At 47.3% G+C, this 20,236-nt stretch overlaps 1 protein-coding gene across 1 annotated transcript in view; it reads left to right on the top strand.

Annotated features, from left to right (window-relative positions):
- The window catches only part of Rsph10b (radial spoke head 10 homolog B), a 48,935-nt gene that overhangs the window by 17,528 nt on the left and 11,171 nt on the right, over positions 1-20,236 (top strand). Inside the window, exons 9-16 of the mRNA XM_032886962.1 lie at positions 597-771; positions 1,656-1,777; positions 3,070-3,259; positions 6,658-6,772; positions 8,993-9,072; positions 9,532-9,680; positions 12,575-12,682; positions 13,196-13,339. Coding sequence (XP_032742853.1) covers positions 597-771; positions 1,656-1,777; positions 3,070-3,259; positions 6,658-6,772; positions 8,993-9,072; positions 9,532-9,680; positions 12,575-12,682; positions 13,196-13,339 — 1,083 coding nt within the window. The remainder of the gene's footprint in view (positions 1-596; positions 772-1,655; positions 1,778-3,069; positions 3,260-6,657; positions 6,773-8,992; positions 9,073-9,531; positions 9,681-12,574; positions 12,683-13,195; positions 13,340-20,236) is intronic.

Genomic DNA, 20,236 nt, shown 5'->3' with positions numbered 1-20,236 from the left:
ATACATAATGGCAGGGTAGGCTTTGGGGCTGGCTTGCGACATTAACTCAGTGATGTCAGTCTTTCTATCCTACCTGCCCACGTAGAAACTTTACCCTTGGCTTGCTGTGCCCCTGCGATCACAAGATAGCTGCTGTGGTTACAGCTTCACATTACACAGCACGCTAAGGAGAGGAAAAGAAACTCATTTCCCAAAGCTCCCCACAAACGCCCCTCAATTCACAGAGCTGAACCGGGGGGCATGTGTTGACCTCAGAATCAGTACCTACCATCCTGCGGTTGACAGAGAGCAGGGCCACACCTATGGGGAGGGGCCCTCCATTGGCTGTTCACAAAGCTTATTAAGGTTTAATAAGCAAAAAGTTGAATGCTGTGACCAAGAGGTGATTAAACTTGGGGAAAGGTTGGAGGAGGAGGAGGAAGAGGAGGAGGAGAAGGAAGAGGAGGCATGATGTGAAACCCAATGGAGAACGGTTCTTTGTGGCCTAAATACATTATCTTCAAAGCAAAAAAATGCCCCAAACCCCTGAAACTCTCCTGAGGACTGCCTCAATCCCCCTCCTGAACACTCTTTCGGCCTCATGTGCCTCGCTGCAGGGCAGAATAACTTTCAAGAATGGCCGTGTGTATGAAGGTCTGTTTTCCAACGATCACATTGCACAGTTCTTTGAAGCTGAAATCGATTACTCGTACAGCCTGGACCGTCGGTCAGACATCTCCCAAAGGAGCCGGCAGGCTCGGGGGTCTTCTGTCAGTGCTGACAGGGAGCCTGGTAGGTTAAAGTAAATTACCATCTTCCCTCTGGTTTTCATTCGTTAAGATCCACCCGCTGCTTTAGAAAATGTAAGTCTCCATCAATGCTATACTTGCCTGTTTTAGTTTGTCTAGGCAAGCCGGCCAAGAATAACCGTGATTCTCCTCTCTACCCACCTCCCAAGTACTGGGATGAGAGTGCCCCACTGTGGTGTTGAGGCTGGGACCTAGGCTTCATGTGTGCCCCGCAAGTACTCTACAGACTGAGCCCCATTAGCTAGCCTGACATTCAGCTACTGAAGACTTTGTTTTCCATTACTGTGAGAACTGCTCTAGCACTGATCTGTTTCCAAGGCCTCCTTTAGAAGTTTTAGTTAGAAAGTGCCTTTATCTGTTGTTTGTCTGAGTGTGTGTGGCAGGCAGAGGAACATGGGGAGTCCATTGGTCCCATCGCCATGTCGGGCCCAGGGATCGAACACAGGTCACCAGCTTTCGCAGAGAGCACCTTGACTTGCTAAGCATCACCACGGCCCTTAGTTTTTTACCTTTGAAAAGGAGTGTAAGTTGTCCAGGCTGGCCTTAAAATCTCTCAGTAGCACAGGCTGGCCCTGTGCTCACAACCACTGGCTTCCTCCACAGCTGATACGTCGGCCTCAATGCCCTCCCATTACATTTTGATAGACAACTGTTCTGACGAGACGTTGGAAGGATTCCTTTTAAAGATTTATTTGTATTTATACACATATCGATGTCTGTGGGTACCTTCAGAGACCAGAAAAAATACTGGATCCCCTAGAGCCTGTCCGCAAGCATCCTCAACTGCCGAGACATCTTTCCAGCGCACATTAGAAGGCTTTTACCCCTGCTTTTCTCAAACATCCCCCATTTTGCCTCATTCACTAGAAACCCTACGAAAGTTGGATGGCAGCGAAAGCCGCTCTGTGTTAGGATCGAGTATTGAGCTGGACTTAAATCTGTTGCTGGACATGTACCCTGAGGAAAGCCAAGAAGAAGAAAAGAAGCAGGTAAAGCCCCCTTTACTCTTACACATACATTCCAGACACCATCTACGGCTTCTGTGTGCCTGGTGGACACTTTGTCCAGACCAGCTCCGTCTGCAAGTGAGCAGGCTTTGTGAGAGGAAGGGAGCACAAAGCATAGGACTCAGCGGCATGGCCCAGGGCCTTAGAGCCTAGAGGAGTCACCAGTAGTCAGAGCCAGCTGCAGCCCGAGGCTGGGGTCACCTCCCATTCATGGGGACTGAGGGCCTGCTAGGGGTCAGAAAATCCCGGACACCCTAGCAACCAAGAACCCACTGTAGGGCTAAGAGATGGCTATGAAGAACGTTGGAGGCTCTAGAAGAGAACCTGGGTCCCTAGCACCAACATGGTGGCTCGTAGCCATCCGTAACTCCAGTCTCCTTCGCATCAATCACACATGTGGTTCACATACGTATGTGCAGGTACAACACTTATACATATAGAATAGGATAAGTAAAACTTTAAAAAAGAGGCAGAAGAAGGAAGAAGCCTGCTGTGCTGAGGCTAGAGAGGTGGCTCAGTGGTTAAGGCCTGCTCTTCCAGAGGCCCCAGGTTCAATTCCCCACACCCACACGGCAGCTAACAATCATCTGTAACTCCAGCTACAAGGGCTCCAATACCTTCTCCTAGACATAACAGGCACACATGCGTATGGTACACTGATATTCGTGCAGGCAAAACACATACACACATATAAATGTCAAAATCCAAAATGTTAAAGGAACCCTGTTGTATTCACCAGAGGAGACTGCACAGACATGGGTTTAAGCCAACAGCCGGACAGTGCCACACTGGGTGCTCAGGATCTGGTGTAGCACAGAGCCTTTCTTGGATGAGCTTTTAAACACGAAAACCATGTCGTAGATTGGCATAATTCAGTTAACAATAACAGTCTGCCAGAAGCAGAACTACAGAAGCCAAAAAAGCAAGGTTAGGACATTTTTAGACTTTCCAAGAACAATGTGGACCTTGAGGAATTGGGCCTTTGTTTCGGATTTGACAAGCAGTGTCGGCTACATGCTCAGTTTGACAGCCTCAATGGCACTTCTGTCATGGAGTCAGTTGTGCTAAGTTCTCAGGACCTGCTAAGGTCTGAGGCCGTTACAACCCACTGTGCATATGGTATGCGTCTGCAACCCCAGCCAATGTGGTGCTAGAAACTGAGCTCAGGACCCCTACAGGAGGAACAAGTGCTCTTAACTCTGAGCCATCTCCCCAGGCCCTTGGTTTTGCTCTAATAAAGGCACAGCTGGACCCCGTGTGCTGCCTCCCTTCAGGTGGAATATGCCGTCCTCAGGAACATCACAGAGTTAAGAAGGATCTACTGCTTCTACAGCGGCCTCGGGTGTGACCACTCTCTGGATAACACCTTCCTGATGACAAAGCTTCACTTCTGGAGGTTTCTGAAAGACTGCAGGTTCCATCACCACAACATAACTCTTGCGGATATGGACAGGGTATTGAGTGGTGAGTGTCCCGGGTTCCCTTCCTCTCTTGGCTGTTGCTGCCTGGAAACGAGCTAAGAAACACACATGTACAGGAGAATGTGGGGAGATGGCTCTGCTCTTGCCCAAACCCAAGCAAATGGACACGGAGACAAAAGAATACGGTGGGTGAGAGCCATTTAATGATGGTCTTGCAAGAATGGCTATCTGGACCTAAGGATCCCTGTGAAAGGGGTAGAAAGACCCATAGAGCCAGAGGTGTAGACCTGTGCAGTGAAAAAGCATTTGCCAGACATGACAGCCACATATGAACTCACAGTGGCTGTGACTGTATGCACAAGACCTGCACAAGATCAAGCCAACCCAACACGGGTTGGGGAGAGGCTCATGAGCTCTTAGCATTGATGGCTGCTGCAGGAGGGGTGTTCAGCTTTCTGCAGGGACGCGGCCCTGGATAGACTACCCATATTCCCACAGACAGTCCTACACCCACACCCATGGAGGTAGACTTGCAGGGGGAGGGAGGGTTAAAAAGGAGCCCATGTTGTTGGGCAGGAAAGGTGGTGGGATGATAAGGACGGAACTTCTGGGGAGAGAATGATGTTTGATCAAACACATCAAGGCATGTATGAAATCATTGGTTTTTAAAAAGAGCAGGTGTCTGGCACACAAGCACAAGCGGGGCAGTTCACCCCTCACTCTGCAGATCCCTTTGCCAGTGCCTCACTGCTGAGTACTCAGGGCTGCACACTCTTACTAGGACATCACCTAAGTTCTGTCATCTCCTCACAGGATATGCTAGCTTCCCTTCTTCACTTATGTCCACATCCAACAAGGATTTTCCTGCTGGCGTCCCCACCCCGAGCCCAATAACTCATTAACATACGCATGGACCTAGTCACAAAGTCAGGCTGCCTGCAGTTTTTTCCAGCCTAAGATGGCCTTGTTGAGTTGGGCGTAGCCAGGAGGCCTAGACAAGCAGGGGCCAGGTGCAACCTACGTATCTGAACTTTGTAAGACTCAGTCTATCTGAGGTACTTGTCAATGGAACATAGTTTATTCCCTGCATTCAGTGGGTAAGAATGCTTGTAACACCCATGTTTAAAAAAAAATAGTGGGGCTGGGGATTTAGCTCAGCGGTAGAGCACTTGCCTAGCAAGCGCCAGGCCCTGGGTTCGGTCCCCATCTCCGAAAAAAAGAAAAGAAAAAAAAATTAGTTTCTCGTGTTTGTAACCCCAGCATTGGTGGGCAGAGAGATCCTGAGACCCTGCTTCAAGAAGGCAGTAAGGAAAAGAGCAAGAGAGGAAGACACTTAATGTCCTGTATGGCCTCAGTGTGCCCGTTCATGCTTAGGAGTGCACAGTGACACAGTCATGTGCATGTAACACATACATACATATGCTCGCACATACACACATACACGTATGCGTGCACACACACTGGTGCATGCACATTCATACACATACATACATAGATACATACATACATACACACATATGCTTGCACACATAAACACATGTATGCATGCACACACACTGGTACATGCACATTCACACACATACATACATAGATATATACACACACACACACACATGCACACACACATGTACAGGCAGAGATTGTCTCCTACAGTAAGAGCAACAGTCAAAGATGACCCAAGCAGAGGGTCATATGGTAGCTCTTGTTCGAATCCAGAGCTCAATGGTTGTGACAAGAGTCAGTATGAACCACAAGGCCTCAAATATTTACTGTTGGACCCTCACAGAAAAGTTTACCTCACCCCATCTAACGGGGGGAGGGGTAGTAAACTGTAACGTCAGAAGCAAGGAGATCAGGAAAGACTCGGAAAACTATAAAAAGTATCAGGGAACCTTTGAATTGGCCTGGATTTCAAATTGGAAGATTCATTTCAACAATGTTGAAGGTTTTATTCCCTTCAGATGAGTTCCAGGAAGGAGAACCATTAAGTCCCAAATTTATCTACTTGAAAAGTAAAATATTAAAGGAAGGGGCTTTGGAGGATGTTCAGTGGTTAGCAACGTCTGCTACTGCAGAGGACCCAAGTTCTGTTCATCCATGTAGGATAGCTCACAGCTACCTACACTCCAGCTCCAGGGTGATCCAGCACCCTCTCCTGGCCTTGTCAGGCACACACATTCAAGTGCACACAGTACCCCACACACAAAATGAAAAAGAATCTTTTTCATTTTAATTAGAGAAAATAGCTGTTTACTTCAAACTTAAGGGTGGGAAACGTTCTTAAAATCCATTTAGAAGTGGGAGCAATGGTGCTGCATGTCTGTAATCCTAGTATTCTGGAGGCTGAAGCTGAAGAATTTTGAGTTCCAGGCAATCTAGGATATACAGTTAGACTCTAGTTAGACTCTGTTACACACACACACACACACACACACACACACTCCACACACATACACCCACACACACACCCTCTCCCTTACACATTTGCACACATGCACACACACATGCTCTCCTTACACATGCACACACACACACACACACACCTCACACAACACACCACATATACACATATACACGTACATACACACACACCACACATACACCACCCACACACCCACACACACACCACCACACCACACACACACCACACACACACCACACACACCCATACACACCACACACACGAATACACCACACAAACATACACCACACAAACATACACCACACACACACACTCAAAAACACACACACATACCAAACACTAACACACACACACACACACACACTCTCACATACACACACACACACACACACACACACACTCACACACTCTCACACACACACACACACACACACACACACACACGCACACACACACACACAGTCTTAGGGTTACTATTGCTGTGATGAGACACCATGACCACAGCAATTTGGGAAGATGGTTTATTTGGCTTGTGCTTGCACAGCACTGTTCGTCATTGAAGGAGTCAGGGCCGGTGCTCAAGCAGGGCAGGGTCTGGAGGCAGGAGCCGATGCAGAGTCCATGCAGGGGTGATGCCTACTGGCTTGCTCCTCATGGCTTGCTCAGCCTGTTTTCTCATAGAACCCAGGACCCCCAGCATAGGGATGGCACCACCCACAATGGGCTGGGCCCTCTCCCGTCAATCACTAATAAGAAAACACCCTACAGGCTTGCCTACAGCCAGACCTTATAGAGGCATTGTCTCAATTGAAACTCTCCTCTCAGGTAACGCCAACTTGGGTCAAGTTGACATAAAACTAACAAAACACACACACACACACACGTGCGCACACGCACACTCGCGCGCGCGCGCGCGCGCGCACACTCGCATACACATGACACAGAAACAAGATATGGTTTCATAAGGTAACCAGAGCTCTTCTATGCTGTAGCTAATCTCTCCGATGTCTTTATTTCAGTCTATAACGGCATCCCAATCGAAGAAATCCATTCTCCATTTAGAACCATACTCTTAAGAACATTCCTAAATTACCTCCTGCAGCTGGCCTACTACATCCATCACAAAGAATTCCAGTAAGTGCCACTTCTTTCCCGCAGCAGCCTGGTCCATCGGTCGTTTTCCCGTTACCCACATGGAGGACTAGAAGCAAAGCTTTGCTACAGAGTACAGCCACAGTGCCCTTGGGTGCTGATGAGCACGTGAGAGCCCACCTCAGTGACTGCAGTCACACAAACACGTGAGAGCCCATCTCAGTGACTGCAGTCACACAAACACGTGAGAGCCCACCTCAGTGACTGCAGTCACACAAACACGTGAACACATGAGAGCCCCCACCTCAGGGACTCTGCAGTCACACAGAACACATGAGAGCCCCCACCTCAGGGACTGAGAGCCCCCACCTCAGGCAGTCACAGTGACGGTCCTGCCTTCTTGAGTAGAACACCCTTTCTGATTCCTGACTTTTGTTGCTGCTTTTTTTTCTTTCTTTTTTGAGACAGGGTTTCTGCCCTGGCTGTCCTGGAACTCACTCTGTAGACCAAGCTGGCCTCAAACTCAGAGATCTGCCTGCCTCTGCCTCCCAAGTGCTGGGATTAAAGCCACCACGCCTGGCTCAGAACATTCTTTCCTAATGACTTTTTTTTTAAATTGATTTAAGGGCTGGGGATGTGGCTCAGGTGGTGGGGCATCTGTCTTGCACACACAGCAAGTGGGCTCTACCCACAGCACCCCATAGAACAGACCTGAGAGTGCATGCCCGTAATCCCAGCACTCATGAGGTGGGGCAAGAGAGGTGGCTCGAGGGTCAAAAGCGCTTCTAGAAGACATGAGTTCAGTTCTCAGCACCCAGGTTGGGCAGTTCACAACCTTTTGTATCTCCTGTTCCAGGGGATCCACTTCCATGTTCTAGCCTGCACAGGTACCTGCACATAGGTACACATACACACACACAGACACATAAGTAAAAATAAATATTGTTTTAAAAAGAAGTTAACCCCAGCTCCGAAAAAAAAAAAAAAAAAAAAAGAAGAAGTTAAAGGGGGGACTGGAGAGATGGCTCAGTGGTTAAGAGCACTGACTGCTCTTCCAGAGGTCCTGAGTTCAATTCCCAGTAACCACATGGTGGCTCACAACCATCTGTAATGGGATCTGACGCCCTCTTCTGGTGTGTCTGAGAACAGCTTACAGTGTACTTATATACATAAAATAAATAAATATATCTTTTAAAAAAAGAAGTTAAGGTCATCTTTGTCTGCACAATGGCTTCAAGGTCAGCCTGAGCAATATAAAACCTTGTCTTTCTTTCTCCATCTGTCTGTGTCTCTCTCTGGGTACGAGTGTGTATAAAGTTAATATGTACAGTGTGTATAGATTAACACAGAGTTAAATGGTTAGACTTTCTGAAGTGCTGGTGTTAAGTACATTGAATTCCTATGTATCCACCCAAATTCCCCCAGCATCAACCTCTTCCTAACCACGGTACATTCACCAAAAGCAAGAACTTGGCACTGCCAGACTGTCACTGGATCAGCCTTCTCTCAAACATGGTGGAAAGTAAGAACTGAAACCTGAGGCATGCTAGGCAGACGGTCTACTACCGTCCTGCACCCCCAGCCAGGAGCCGCCATTTCCCCATGGCCCTCCTCTGTCCCAGGAGCTCACATTGCATTTTGCCGCCAAAGCACCTCAGACCCTGCAATCTGGGACAGCTCCTCAGCCTCCATCTTTAACAGCCTTAACAGCCTTAAAAAAAATAGTTCAGTCACCTTATAACGTGTCTAGAGTTTGGGTTTGCACTATGCTGTTGTCCTTCCGTGGCACTAAGGTGAGAAGCATTACATGGCCGTGAGAGGGCCATCTCAGGATCCGGTCCTCACCTACCTTGTTTGACAGAGGTCTCTGTTGTTGGCTGCTGAGCCCACCATGCTAGCTGGCCTGCAAGCTTGGAGAAATCGTCCCGTTCCTGTCCCCCACCTCCGTGTAGCGCTCTGGAACGTCAGACATGTGCTCCTACAGCTCTGTGTGGGTCCCGGGTCCTGGGGCTTGCCTAGCGAGTGCTTTTCTAACTGAACCGTCTCCCAGCCAGAACCGCGCTCCTTACCGAATGGTCTCAGTGTGCATAACTTCAGTGTGGCTCACTCAGTGAGAAGTGTGGCCAGATAGACGTTTCTGTTGTAAACGTGACTGTTTCCCTTCCTGACTGGACTTATTAGAGGCCAGTTGTCAGGTCTAGCCCACACTCAGACACACGCGTCGTGGAGTAGTGAATTTCAGTATCTTCTTCTTCTTCCTAGGAATAGAAGCCCATCCCTCTTCCTGTGCTTCACAAAGCTGATGGCCGAGAACATCCATCCACACGCCTGTCAGGTGAAAGGTAAATACAGTAGTAACTTCATATTTACTACCATAGAAAATAGGTCTAAACCATATTCTCGGGCATCGTACGCGTGTGTATGTGCATGTTGGCATGCGTGTGGACACGTTCTGTGCAGATGCATGGCTGTGCATGTGCACGCACACATGTGCTCACATGTAAGCCAGGGGTTAACATCAGGTATCTTCCTCCACCACTCTTGATGTGTGAGGCAGGCTGTAACTCACTGGTGTGGCTAGTCTAGCCAGCCAGCTTGCTCTGGGGATCCCGTCTGCTTCTAGGATGATGGGCAGCTTACTGTGCCCAGCCTTGTTTGGGGAGCTGGAGATCTGAACTCTGGTCCCTATGTTTCCACAACAGAGGGCGTGCTTGTTTGTTTGTTTGTTTGTTTGTTTGTTTGTTTTTCCCACTGAGCCATCTCCCTAGCCCTGTGCTCACTCCTGGATGTTGTGGTTTTAGGTCACTTATTCAATGAGCAGCAGCGGACACTCTACTCAATGAATTACATCGATAAGTGCTGGGAAATTTACACAGCCTACTGCAGACCGAACGAAGCCCCACCCTATGAGCTGACAATGAAGATGAGATATTTCCTCTGGATGCTGAAAGTAAGCTTAATAACTCACAGGATAGGCACCTTGATTTTCATTAAAATAGATCAGTGCTACAGAATTAAGGAGGAGACCTGGGGGAGACCTTTCATGGCCACCATATACTTATGAGTTGCCTTTCACAGGAGACAGTCTATGAGAGCAAGAGGCAAGTGCCTGACATGCTCACAGAACAGGGGGAAGGAAGGCCTAAGCCCTCCAACGTGTGGCCACTGAGAGGAAGCAATGAAGAAACTTTAAAAGTGTTTATATTCCATTTGTATTAATATTGATTCAAAGTGTGTGTGTGTGTGGGGGGTTGTGTGTGTGGTATTGGTGTTGTTGTGGTTGGTTTGTGTGGTGGGTTTGTGTGTGTGTGTGTGTTGTGTGTTTGGTGGTTGTGTGTATGTGTGGGGTTTGTGTGTGTGTTGTTTGTGTGGTATGTATGTGGTGGTGTGTGTGTGTATGTGTGTGTGTGGTGTGTGGTGGTTGTGGGTGTTTGGGGTGTGTGTGTGGGGTGTGTGTGTTGTGTGTGTGTGTGTGGTGTGTGTGTGTGTGTTGTGTGGTGTGTGTGGGTGGTGTGGGGGGTGTGTGTGTGTGTGTGTTTTGTGGGGGGGTGTGTATATGTGTGGGGTGGGGGTGGTGTGGGGGTATGGGTTGTGTGTGTGTTTTGTGTGTGTGGTGTGTGTGTGTGTGTGTGTGTGTGGTGTTTGGTGTGTGTGTGTGGTATGTGTGTGTGGTGTAGTGGTGGGTGTGGAGGGGTTGTGTGGTGTGTGTGTGGTGTGGTGTGTGTGTGTGTGGTGTGTGTGTGTGGTGTGTGTGTGTGTGGTGTGGTGTGTGTGTGTGTGTGTGGTGTGGTGTGTGTGTGTGGTGTGGTATATGTGTGTATGTGTGAGTGTGTGTGTGTGTGTGTGAGTGTGTGTGTGTGAGTGTGTGAGTGTGTGTGTGTGTGTGTGTGTGTGTGTTGTCAGGCTTGGTGGCAACCATGTTTACCACCTCAGCCATCTTGTCATCCTTAAATATCATTAAAAATATATTACTAGTGCTACAGAGATGGAGAGCACTTGTTGCTTTTCCAGAGGACCTGAGTTCAGTTCTCAGAACATACATGGCAGCTCACATCTTTACCTCCAGTTCCAAGGGCTCTGATGTCGTCTCTTGACCGCTCCTCGGGCACCAGGCATGACCATGCTACACATATTCGTGCAGGCCAAACGCTTATACACAGAAAATAAAAGAAATATTTTTAAAATTTAAGCATGGCTTTAGCTGGTCAGGACTGGATTACCTTGGCTGTGGAACACTTGCTGTGCTCAGCTCCCAGCACTGCAAAACACATAAAAATTGTTTGTCAAACATGGTATTACGCTCCTATAGTCCCAGCAACTGAGCGGCTAAGGCAGGAGGATCAGGCGTTGAAGGTCAGGCAAGGGCTGGCAAGATCCTGTTTCAAAAAACCAAAGTTGTTAGTTTGAAAAACAATTGTCATGTTCCTAATGCAGTGTTCTTAAACTGACTATTGCTAGTTTTGTTCCATAATATTTTTTATAGAGACCCTAAGACTCTACCCTCTTTTTAGTGATTTATTTTTATTTCGTGTGCTTTGGTGTTTTTCTTGCATATATGTGTGTATGAGTGTGTTGGAGCTCCTAGAACTGGAGTTACAGACAGACAGCTCACACCCATCTGTGAGCTGTCACATGGGTGCTGGGAGTTGAACCAGGGTCTTCTGAAAGAGCATCCAGTGCTCTTACCCACTTAGCATCTCCCCTTCCCTCATCCCATAATATTTTTAATTTGTACTTATGGGGATACAAATAACAGAATAATCAAATATTAATGAGAAAGTATTTAAGAATTTTATCAGGGGTGTGTGTGTGTGTGTGTGTGTGTGTGTGAGAGAGAGAGAGAGAGAGAGAGAGAGAGAGAGAGAGAGAGAAAGTGTTTAAAAGTATGTGTTTCAGGGATGGAATTCCAGGGATTTCAGGGATGGAGGAAGGCTGTTCTCTTCCTTCCTCGTGCTCACTTATTCCTGAAGACAGCTTGTCCGTCTTTGCAGAGGTCAGGCGTGCTAGCTTTGACCGGTTACATCAGTCAGACTACTCTGTTCTTTGCCCACAAGTTCAGGAAAGCAGCAGTTAGAAGCAGAGACCTACTGCATCCGGGTCTTCTGTGTTCTGCACAGCCACAGGCGGTTACAGCCTTTGCCACTGTGTTTCCTTTTAGCGAGCATGGGATTCAGCAGTGGCTCACGGCAGCAGCCTGATTCTCTGCTTTCCAGAAACCTTCGCTTGTGGCCTTAGCAGCCCCCAGCCGTCATTGCTTAGTGGCTAATTAATATCCACTGTTTCACTGGAGACCGCACAATAACCTTCTCTATCCTTTCTTTTACATTGACTTAAAAAAAATTTATATGTATTTATGTGTGTGTGTGCCTGTGTGTATGTAGGCCTGCATGCAGGCGCCCTTGAAGATCAAAAGATGTGGGAGTCACAGGTGACTGAGAGCCACTTACTGTGGGTGCTGGCCAGCGAGGCCCAGGGATCCGCCCTCCTCCACTTCCGTAGTGCTGGGACCCCAGGTGTTTGCTGAGCCGCTGGCTTTCCTCCTGCATAGAGGGAATGGAACTCAGGTCCTCACACTTGCAGAGCAAGCACGTTACTGCCAGAGCAGTCTCCCGAGCCGCCCAGTGATTCTTATCTAAAGAAGGGCCTCTCTGTGTGTCCCAGTCTGCCCTCAAACATGCAATGTCCCTCAGCGCTGGGACTTATAGCTCCAAAATAATCAGTTTTTAAGGTACTGATTTCTGACGCGTCCCCTTAGGACGCAAGGTGTTCAGTTGCTGTCATTAACATTAAAATCTATGCCTACGTGTCATGAGATGCACCTGTGTTGGCGTTATCTTTTTACAGGACTTTAGGATGATAAATAAGGAGTTAACTGCGACCAAATTCATGAGGGTGATAGCGGAGGACAACCCTTTCGTATATGATGGAATGGACAGCAACTTTGAACTTGAGGTTTGTAAAGTGTTGCTAGGAACCGTACAGATCCAGTTTAAGCTCATGTTTCTTGTGTATATGATGTATGTATACAAAAACCCAGCGGGATATACCGACATACACAGGCACCTTTTCTAAAATCAGAGATTAGAGAGCGGCTGGGGAGACGGCTCAGCCGGTAAAGCGCTTGCTGTGCAAAGCCCGAGGACCTGAGTTTGCTCCCAGAACCCGTATAAAAAGTCAGACATGGGGGTGCACGCCCATAACACTAGTGCTGGGGAGGTGAGACAGGAGGGCCAACCAGTGTAGCTGAGACAGTGAACTCCAAGACAGTGAGAAATGCCATCTCAAAAACCAATGCGGACAGGAATAAAGGGAGACACCCAATGTCAGCCTCTGGCCGCCCCTCGCACACATGTGTAACCCCTATACAGAAGGACGAATACATGGATCAGAAGTCACCAGTCAATTCCTGATCCATTCCAGTGTCTCAGGATAAACGGGGCCTCCCTGTGCTTCTTGTCCTTGCAGCTGGTTTTCCTGGAGTTCTTCGAAGCTCTGTTGTGCTTCTCTCTCTGCTGCATGTTTGACCAGATGACTAGATCCTATTTAAAAGCCCCGTACGACGACGTCACTACAAACCGATATGGCAGCACTCAGACGGTACTAAACCAGGTGACAGACAACGTGGTGGCGTTTATTAACCTAGGGATGGCTTCAGCCTGGGGTGGGTAGACTGTCAATAAGAACCGTCTCAAGCTGGTATCATTCTTCCAGGACATAATCTAGGACTTGAGAAAATGGAGGTCGGCTTTCACTATTGGAGTGTGTGGTCTTGTTGTTCTGTGAGTTAGGGGAATGTATTTCCTGGTTATGGTCGCGGCAGTGGGAACAGCATAGTGAAAGTCAGTAGAAAAGCAGCTGGGCAGAGGAGAAGGTCTGAGGCCAGCTGCCCCGAGACACCGTCTAGTGCACAGAGAAAGCTGCCCGAGACCAGAGATACCTGGAAACAGTTCGTGCACACAATATAAACAGGTCACTGAGAAAGAGGCTTACCCACAGGGGGGACACCCTTGGACACTGTGAGAGCCTGGCAGAGCCAAGACCATGATTTATAAGGAAATGAGACTTGAGTTAAGGTAAGGCATAACAGACTTTTAGTGGAGGGTTCTCATCAGTGAACTGAAAAGGTTTCTGATGTTTGAGACATTTACCTGGAGCCACAAGAGACATTCTAGGGATCCCCTGAGCCCAACAGGTAGGAGGGCCTCTTGTTTATTTATTTTGAAACAGTCTCCCTAGGCAGCCCTGGCTGGCTGGAACTCAGAGGTTCACCTGCTGGGCCTCTGCAAAGGCATGCGCCACCACAGCCAGCGGGGAAGACCTTGGGCTGCCCATGTGAGGCGTTTTCTCTCTTGATCCAAGAGGGCTCTCACCACAAACCTCTGAGATGTACGTTGGATTCCTCATGGGAAACCAGGGCTTCACGTTCTCTTCAGCCCTTCACATTAGTAAGGTGTGCTCCCTTCAGTCGGGAAGACTGACTGCTCCAACACATCAGGGAGCTGGTTATGGGGGACCGCCTGGGTCTGGGCTCTTCTCCAGGCAAGCGAGTGTCCGCTTTGAATCCACCTGCAACTTGCAGGTGACACAGTAGTTTTCATTACTGTGAGAAAGTAAGGAGGGCAAGTTAACCTCGTTTAGAAACAGAAACATAGCTCATAGCCCTGGAAGCGTAAGCGCTAGGATCTAGTCATGTCCTCCTTGCTGGCAGGATGTCAGCCTGCTGACTTTATCAGTCATAACCAGTTCCCAAAGGCCCCGTCAGATTAAGTTAACTTACAGATGAATCTTTGGGACAGCACATGTCATTCGCATGGGCTCAGTGACGTGCTGGGAGCGAATATGCCAGACTGGGGACCATCCACAGTACCATCAGGTCACCTTCGCACTCAAGTTTCACACCCTCGCACTGTGTGGAAACACAGTGTCTGTGTTGTTTTATAACTCAGGGGTTGGTTCCCACTCTACCTTGTGGAAACTGCAAGTTCATGTGTCCCAATTTCATTGCTATTCCTTCCTGGGATGAAACTGGCCCTTGGAGACGGTCACTTTAAAGCACAGTAGAACCCAGACCTGCCTCTCAATCCAACTTAATATGCTATAGTAATCCGGGGAGGACAAGATGGAGTGACTGACTGTCTCCAGCGGTCTGCAGACATCTCCAATCCTTGTATTGTCAGCTGAGTGGGCATACGTGTGTAAGGAGGCCAAGGAACGAATCACAGAGAGGAATGGAGCAGGACTCTAAGGACTTCCAGAAGTATGTCCCCAGTGTGGGAGTGGTGGAACCTTGTCAGGAAGGAGGAAGGCCACTAGATGGAATGTGTACAAAGGCCCGTGTGCTAAACAGGCTTAGTCACCAGCCAAACAAACACCAAAAAACAAAAGCCAAAAACCATCCACGCAGAACTCAACACTCACCAAAAATACCTTTCAAAAAAGAAGCTGAGAGGCTGGAGAGATGGCTCAGCTGCTAAGAGCACCTGCTGCTCTTCTAGAGGCTCTGAGGCAGGTGGATCTCCATGAGTGTGAGACAAGCTTGATCCAGGCCAGTCAAGGCTACATAATGAGACTTTGCTCAAAAGAGAAAAAGAAAAAACTTGCAAATTGTGAGGAAGAGAAGACTCTTGATATCCAATGTACCACATTATTGGGTTCAAATATTGTTTAGATAACAACACTAAATCACAAAGCACACAAAGAAAACTATGCTACACTCGAAGAGGAAACCTCAGAGACTTTGAGGAAGATAAGGTGGCAGACTTAGAAGACAAGGAAGTTAAAACTTCTCTTTAAAACACCTAAAACTGTTAAAGGGAGATAGAGAGAAAGCAGGTTGGGGGCAACAGGATGGCTTAGTGGGTAAAGGTGTTTGCTACTAAACCTGATAGCTTGAGTTTGTACCCACATGATGGAAGGAAAGAACCAACTCCCAGAAGTTGTCCTCTGACCTCTGTGTCCCTGCCCAACAAAACAAAGAGAAGAGTGACATATTGACAAGGTGGAAATATCAACAGAGATGTAGAACTCCTTTTATAAAAGAAATTCTAGAGATAAAACACAAGAACTGGAAGTGGAAAAATTCACAAGTAGAATCCAGCAGCAGATCTGGAAACAACAAGCCGGAAACGGACAGCTGAAGTGATTTGAGTCAGAGGAAGAGAAGGAAGGAAGGGTGCAAAGTGAGAAGACAGATATGTACTCAAAGGGTCCAATGGACAGATGTGCACACTTAAAGGGTCAGACAGACAGATTGCACTCAAAGGGTCCAACGGACAGATGTGCATACTTAAAGGGTCAGACAGATGTGCACACTCTTAAAGGGACACATGGACAGATGGGCACACTCTTAAAGATGTGCACACACAGAACTCCAAGCACATGACTCTGAGAGAATTACAGTCACCATAATAACCTTGTGAAAGACAAAGCCTCCATGGTGTCAAGATAAGAGGTTATTGCCACATTCAGGGGAACCCTAGTCAGATTACTAGATTTCACACCCGAAACCTTGAAGCCAGAAGACAATGGGGAGTAATCTCTGTTCAAAGACACTGAAAGAAGAACTGTCAAACCAAAACTCCATATTTAAGCCAGCAAGATGGCTCTATTGGTTATGGCTCTGTGGCCAAGCCCACAACCTGAGTTCACTGCCTGGAATCCACATGGTGGGAGGAGAGAACTGATCCCTAAATATTCCTCTCTGATCTTCCCTCATGCAAGAGTATTAAAAGTTCAATTTTAAAAAAATTCTATACCCAGCAAAACTATCCTTTAAAAGTGAAGGAAAATAGGATATTCAGAGACAAACAAAATGTGAGGAAATAGTAAGTTACTGCAGGCCTATGGTGCCCACAACCATACAGTGAAATTAAAGGACTCTAGCCAGTGTACCCAGTGCCACTGTACTGGTTACTTTCATGTTTTTATAATAAAATAGACTTGAAGGAAGGAAGGTTTGTTTTGGCTCATGGGTTCAGAGGGATTTCAGCCCATCTTAGCAAGGAAGTCACTGTGGTAAGAGAACAACACAGGAGCTGCGTGTTCATGTGGCCCTGACCAGGAGGCAGACTGTTGACTCCAGAACCAGAAGTAAATACAGACTTCAGCAGCTGCAGCCTTCAAAGCAGTGCCACAAACTGGGGACTGAGCATTTGAAACATGAGCCTGTGAGAGGCAGGTCAGGTTGCAATCACGTCACTAAACTGAATGCTTTAAATAGTCAAAGTGAGTCTATAACCTATCTACCATAAATATATTTTATTTGTATATTATCTATAATATATTTGCATATAGTATATATTACAAATTACATATTACATATGCTATTATCTAGATGTAGTGGCACAGGCCTATAACCTCAGAACTAAAAAGGTTGAGGGAGGAGGACCAGAAATACAAGGGCATCCTGAGATATATAGAAAGTGAAAGGCCACTTTGGGCTACCATGAGACCTTGTTTTTGTTCATTTGGTTGGGGTTTTGTTGATGTTGTTTTCTTGTTTGCTTTGTTTTTTGTGTTTTGGTTTTGGTTTCTGATTTTTCAAGACCAGGTTCCTCTATAATAGTGCTGATCATCCTAGAACTCTCTCTGTAGACCAGGGAAGCCTCGAACTCACAAACATCCACCTGTCTCTTCCTTAAAAAACAAACAACCAGGCTGTGGTAACCCATGCTTGTAATCCCAGCACTCAGGAGGCAGAGGCAGGGGGATCTTTGTGAGTTTGAGGCCAGCCTGGTCTATATAACAAGTTCCAGGCCAGCCAAGGCTATCTAGTAAGAGCCTGTCTCAAACAAAACGAAACGAAACAAAAACAAAAAAGCAAACAAAACAAGCAGCAAATGTTCTTAATCCTTGACCATCTCTCTAGACCCACGATTTTTTAAAAAACCATTCTACATTTTATGTTTCTCAATGCAGTGTATATATTGAGTGACACTGTTAGGAAATAATTCGATACTGTTTTAAGCAGATTTAAAAGGGGAGACATTTTCAGGTTACAAAATCCCCCTCCCTCTGAGTGGGTCAGCGAGCAGATCTAAAAGGAGAGCGCATGGTACACCATCACTGCCTCAGAGGAAGGACAGGCTAGACTCCGAGGGAGTGAAAAAGAGAGCCCTTACTACTCTATTACTCAGGAAGATGAATTCTCATATTCATCATCAGGGGGAAAACCTACGACAGAGCTGAAACTAGGGGAAAAATGATTTTCCTCCCGTGTGACTGTATCCTCTTGACTGCATCCCGTCCTCCCTCACCAAGATGTCTTCAGTTCGAGGAAATGGGGACTAACAGAGTCGAGACAGCAGAAAAACCTTTCAGACATACAAAAGCCGAAAGCTTTCCCGACCAGCCCAACAAACCCAGGGACTGCTAAAGGGCATTCTTCAAGCAAGAGGAGAATGCTAGCTAGCAGGTGGGCAGGCCATTTGGGAGAAAGAAAAACGCTGCAAACAGTGACCGGTGACCGGTGACCAGTGACCGTGGTTCTTCCGTTTGTAAACATCTCTTCAGAAGATGACCGCAGTCTAAGTTACTGTACCTGCACTATTTACAACATAAAGGAGATAAGAGCTGCCTGAGGAGGGGTGGGGGAGGCAGCAATAGGGTTTTAAAGTCCGAACCCAGGGTCACTGAGGTGGTTAAAGGCATGTGCCACCAAGCTTGATGATGAGTTCTTTGCTGCCCAGGACCCACAGGTGACAAGGCATACAAATGTACACATGAAAAGTAAGAATTATTAAAGATCTGTCTATCTAAGTGGCAGTGATATCCCTTGAAGGTAGATTTGCCAAGTTAAAAGAACCCTCCTGTAATCCACTCTAATTCCCATGCCTCTGTGGTTAAAGACAGAAATGAGTTAATAAGCCAACAAGGGAGATCAAGCAGAGTGTCAGAGACCAATGTTGACACCACAAGGTAAACTGAGGCGGGTAGCCAGGGGGGGGGCCAGTGCTGCTAGCAGCTGACATGGGTGGGGTGTTTGTGTGTGGAGTGGGGGTTGGTCCAGATACAGACAGGGGCTAATGTCTATGGAAGCCAGCAGTTAGAAAAAGAGAAAGGGAAATTCACACACACACACACACACACACACACACACACACACACACACAGACACACACACACACACACACAGAGACAGAGAGAGAGAGAGACAGAGAGACAGACAGAGGACAGACTGAGTAGTTGAAGCAAAGACAGGCCATAGCAATTTATTTCTTCTCTTAACCCCTTTTTATACCCCTTCAGACAAAGTTTTTTTTCTATTAGCAAGAAAATTACCTTACAACCACAAGTAACACATTTTTCAAAGACAGTTACTGCAAAAACATATTCTTCAAAAACAGATTAAAATAATCATTACCCAAAAGGAACTTAAAACAGGCTATTGATTTCGTGTTTCTCATATGAAACTTCTAACTAACGTTTCATCTATCTTTCCAAAAGCTTGTGGTGACCTCAAAGTAGTAATCTCTTAGTCATTGATAAACAAAGTCCAAGCAGGCCAAAGCTGTAGCAGCCCATTTCTCCCTGAGCTTGCTTGACAACGGTCTGTACTTATCAGTAAGTTCTGCAAGAGCAGGTTGTCTGTCCATCTTACCTCCTCTTTTCCAAGTTCCCACCGACGAGGCTGGCTAATCACCTGCTGTGTATTCTTATAACTCAGAATTCTTCGCTCTTACTGTAGCCTTATCATTTCCTGGTCACACTGGAAACCTGTGACCTCCTCCCTAGATACAAGATGAAGGGACTCAGGCCTAACCTGGAGTGCGTGCTCACTTTGATCAGTAGCTTGTCCCATGTATTCTCCCTACCTTCACAAGCGCGTGCTTGAAGTGGATGACGCTCACAGTACGCCTTTCTCTAACCGAAGCAGCTTCTGCCTTTCTGTGGGGGAAGGGCACGCTCTACTCCCAACTCCAACTTGAAACCTCTGTCAACTCTCTAATTTCCTAACTTTATATTTTCTATCAACTGCCCTAACGTCCCAACATGATTGAAATCAAGTCGGAAATTGCATAAAATCATCAGCTCACCTAGACAGCAGTATCCTGAGAACGTCCACCTTCATGTTGACCCCCGGGAAACTTGCCAACAGAGTGGGCTGTCACCCGGAAGTAATCGCACCAGGCTGCGAGAGTCTCCCCCTGTCCAGTCAGCCAAGCCAAATGAACGAGCAGCGCAGACATGACCAGCGTGAGAAACACATCAGGAGCACAAAGCCATCCTGGGATGACGTCTCTGGGGCTGAGCGGCATGGTGGGCAGTCCCAGGGGCTCACTTGCCCCTGCAGCTCTTCCTGCATGGCAGCCACCACCAGAGTTTTTAAAAAAAACAACAAAACACTCAGCCGGGCACTGGTGGCACAAACCTTTACTCTCAGAACTCAGGAGGCAGAGGCAGGGAGATCTCTGTGACTTCAAGGCCAGCTTGTTCTACAGAGTGAGTTCCAGGACAGCCAGAGCTAAACAGAGAAACCCTGGGTCTTAGGGTTTTACTGCTGTGAGC

This window comes from Rattus rattus, chromosome 16 (genome assembly GCF_011064425.1).
Source record: "Rattus rattus isolate New Zealand chromosome 16, Rrattus_CSIRO_v1, whole genome shotgun sequence".
Lineage (NCBI taxonomy): Eukaryota > Metazoa > Chordata > Mammalia > Rodentia > Muridae > Rattus > Rattus rattus.
This window is presented reverse-complemented; position numbering and strand designations above follow the sequence as displayed.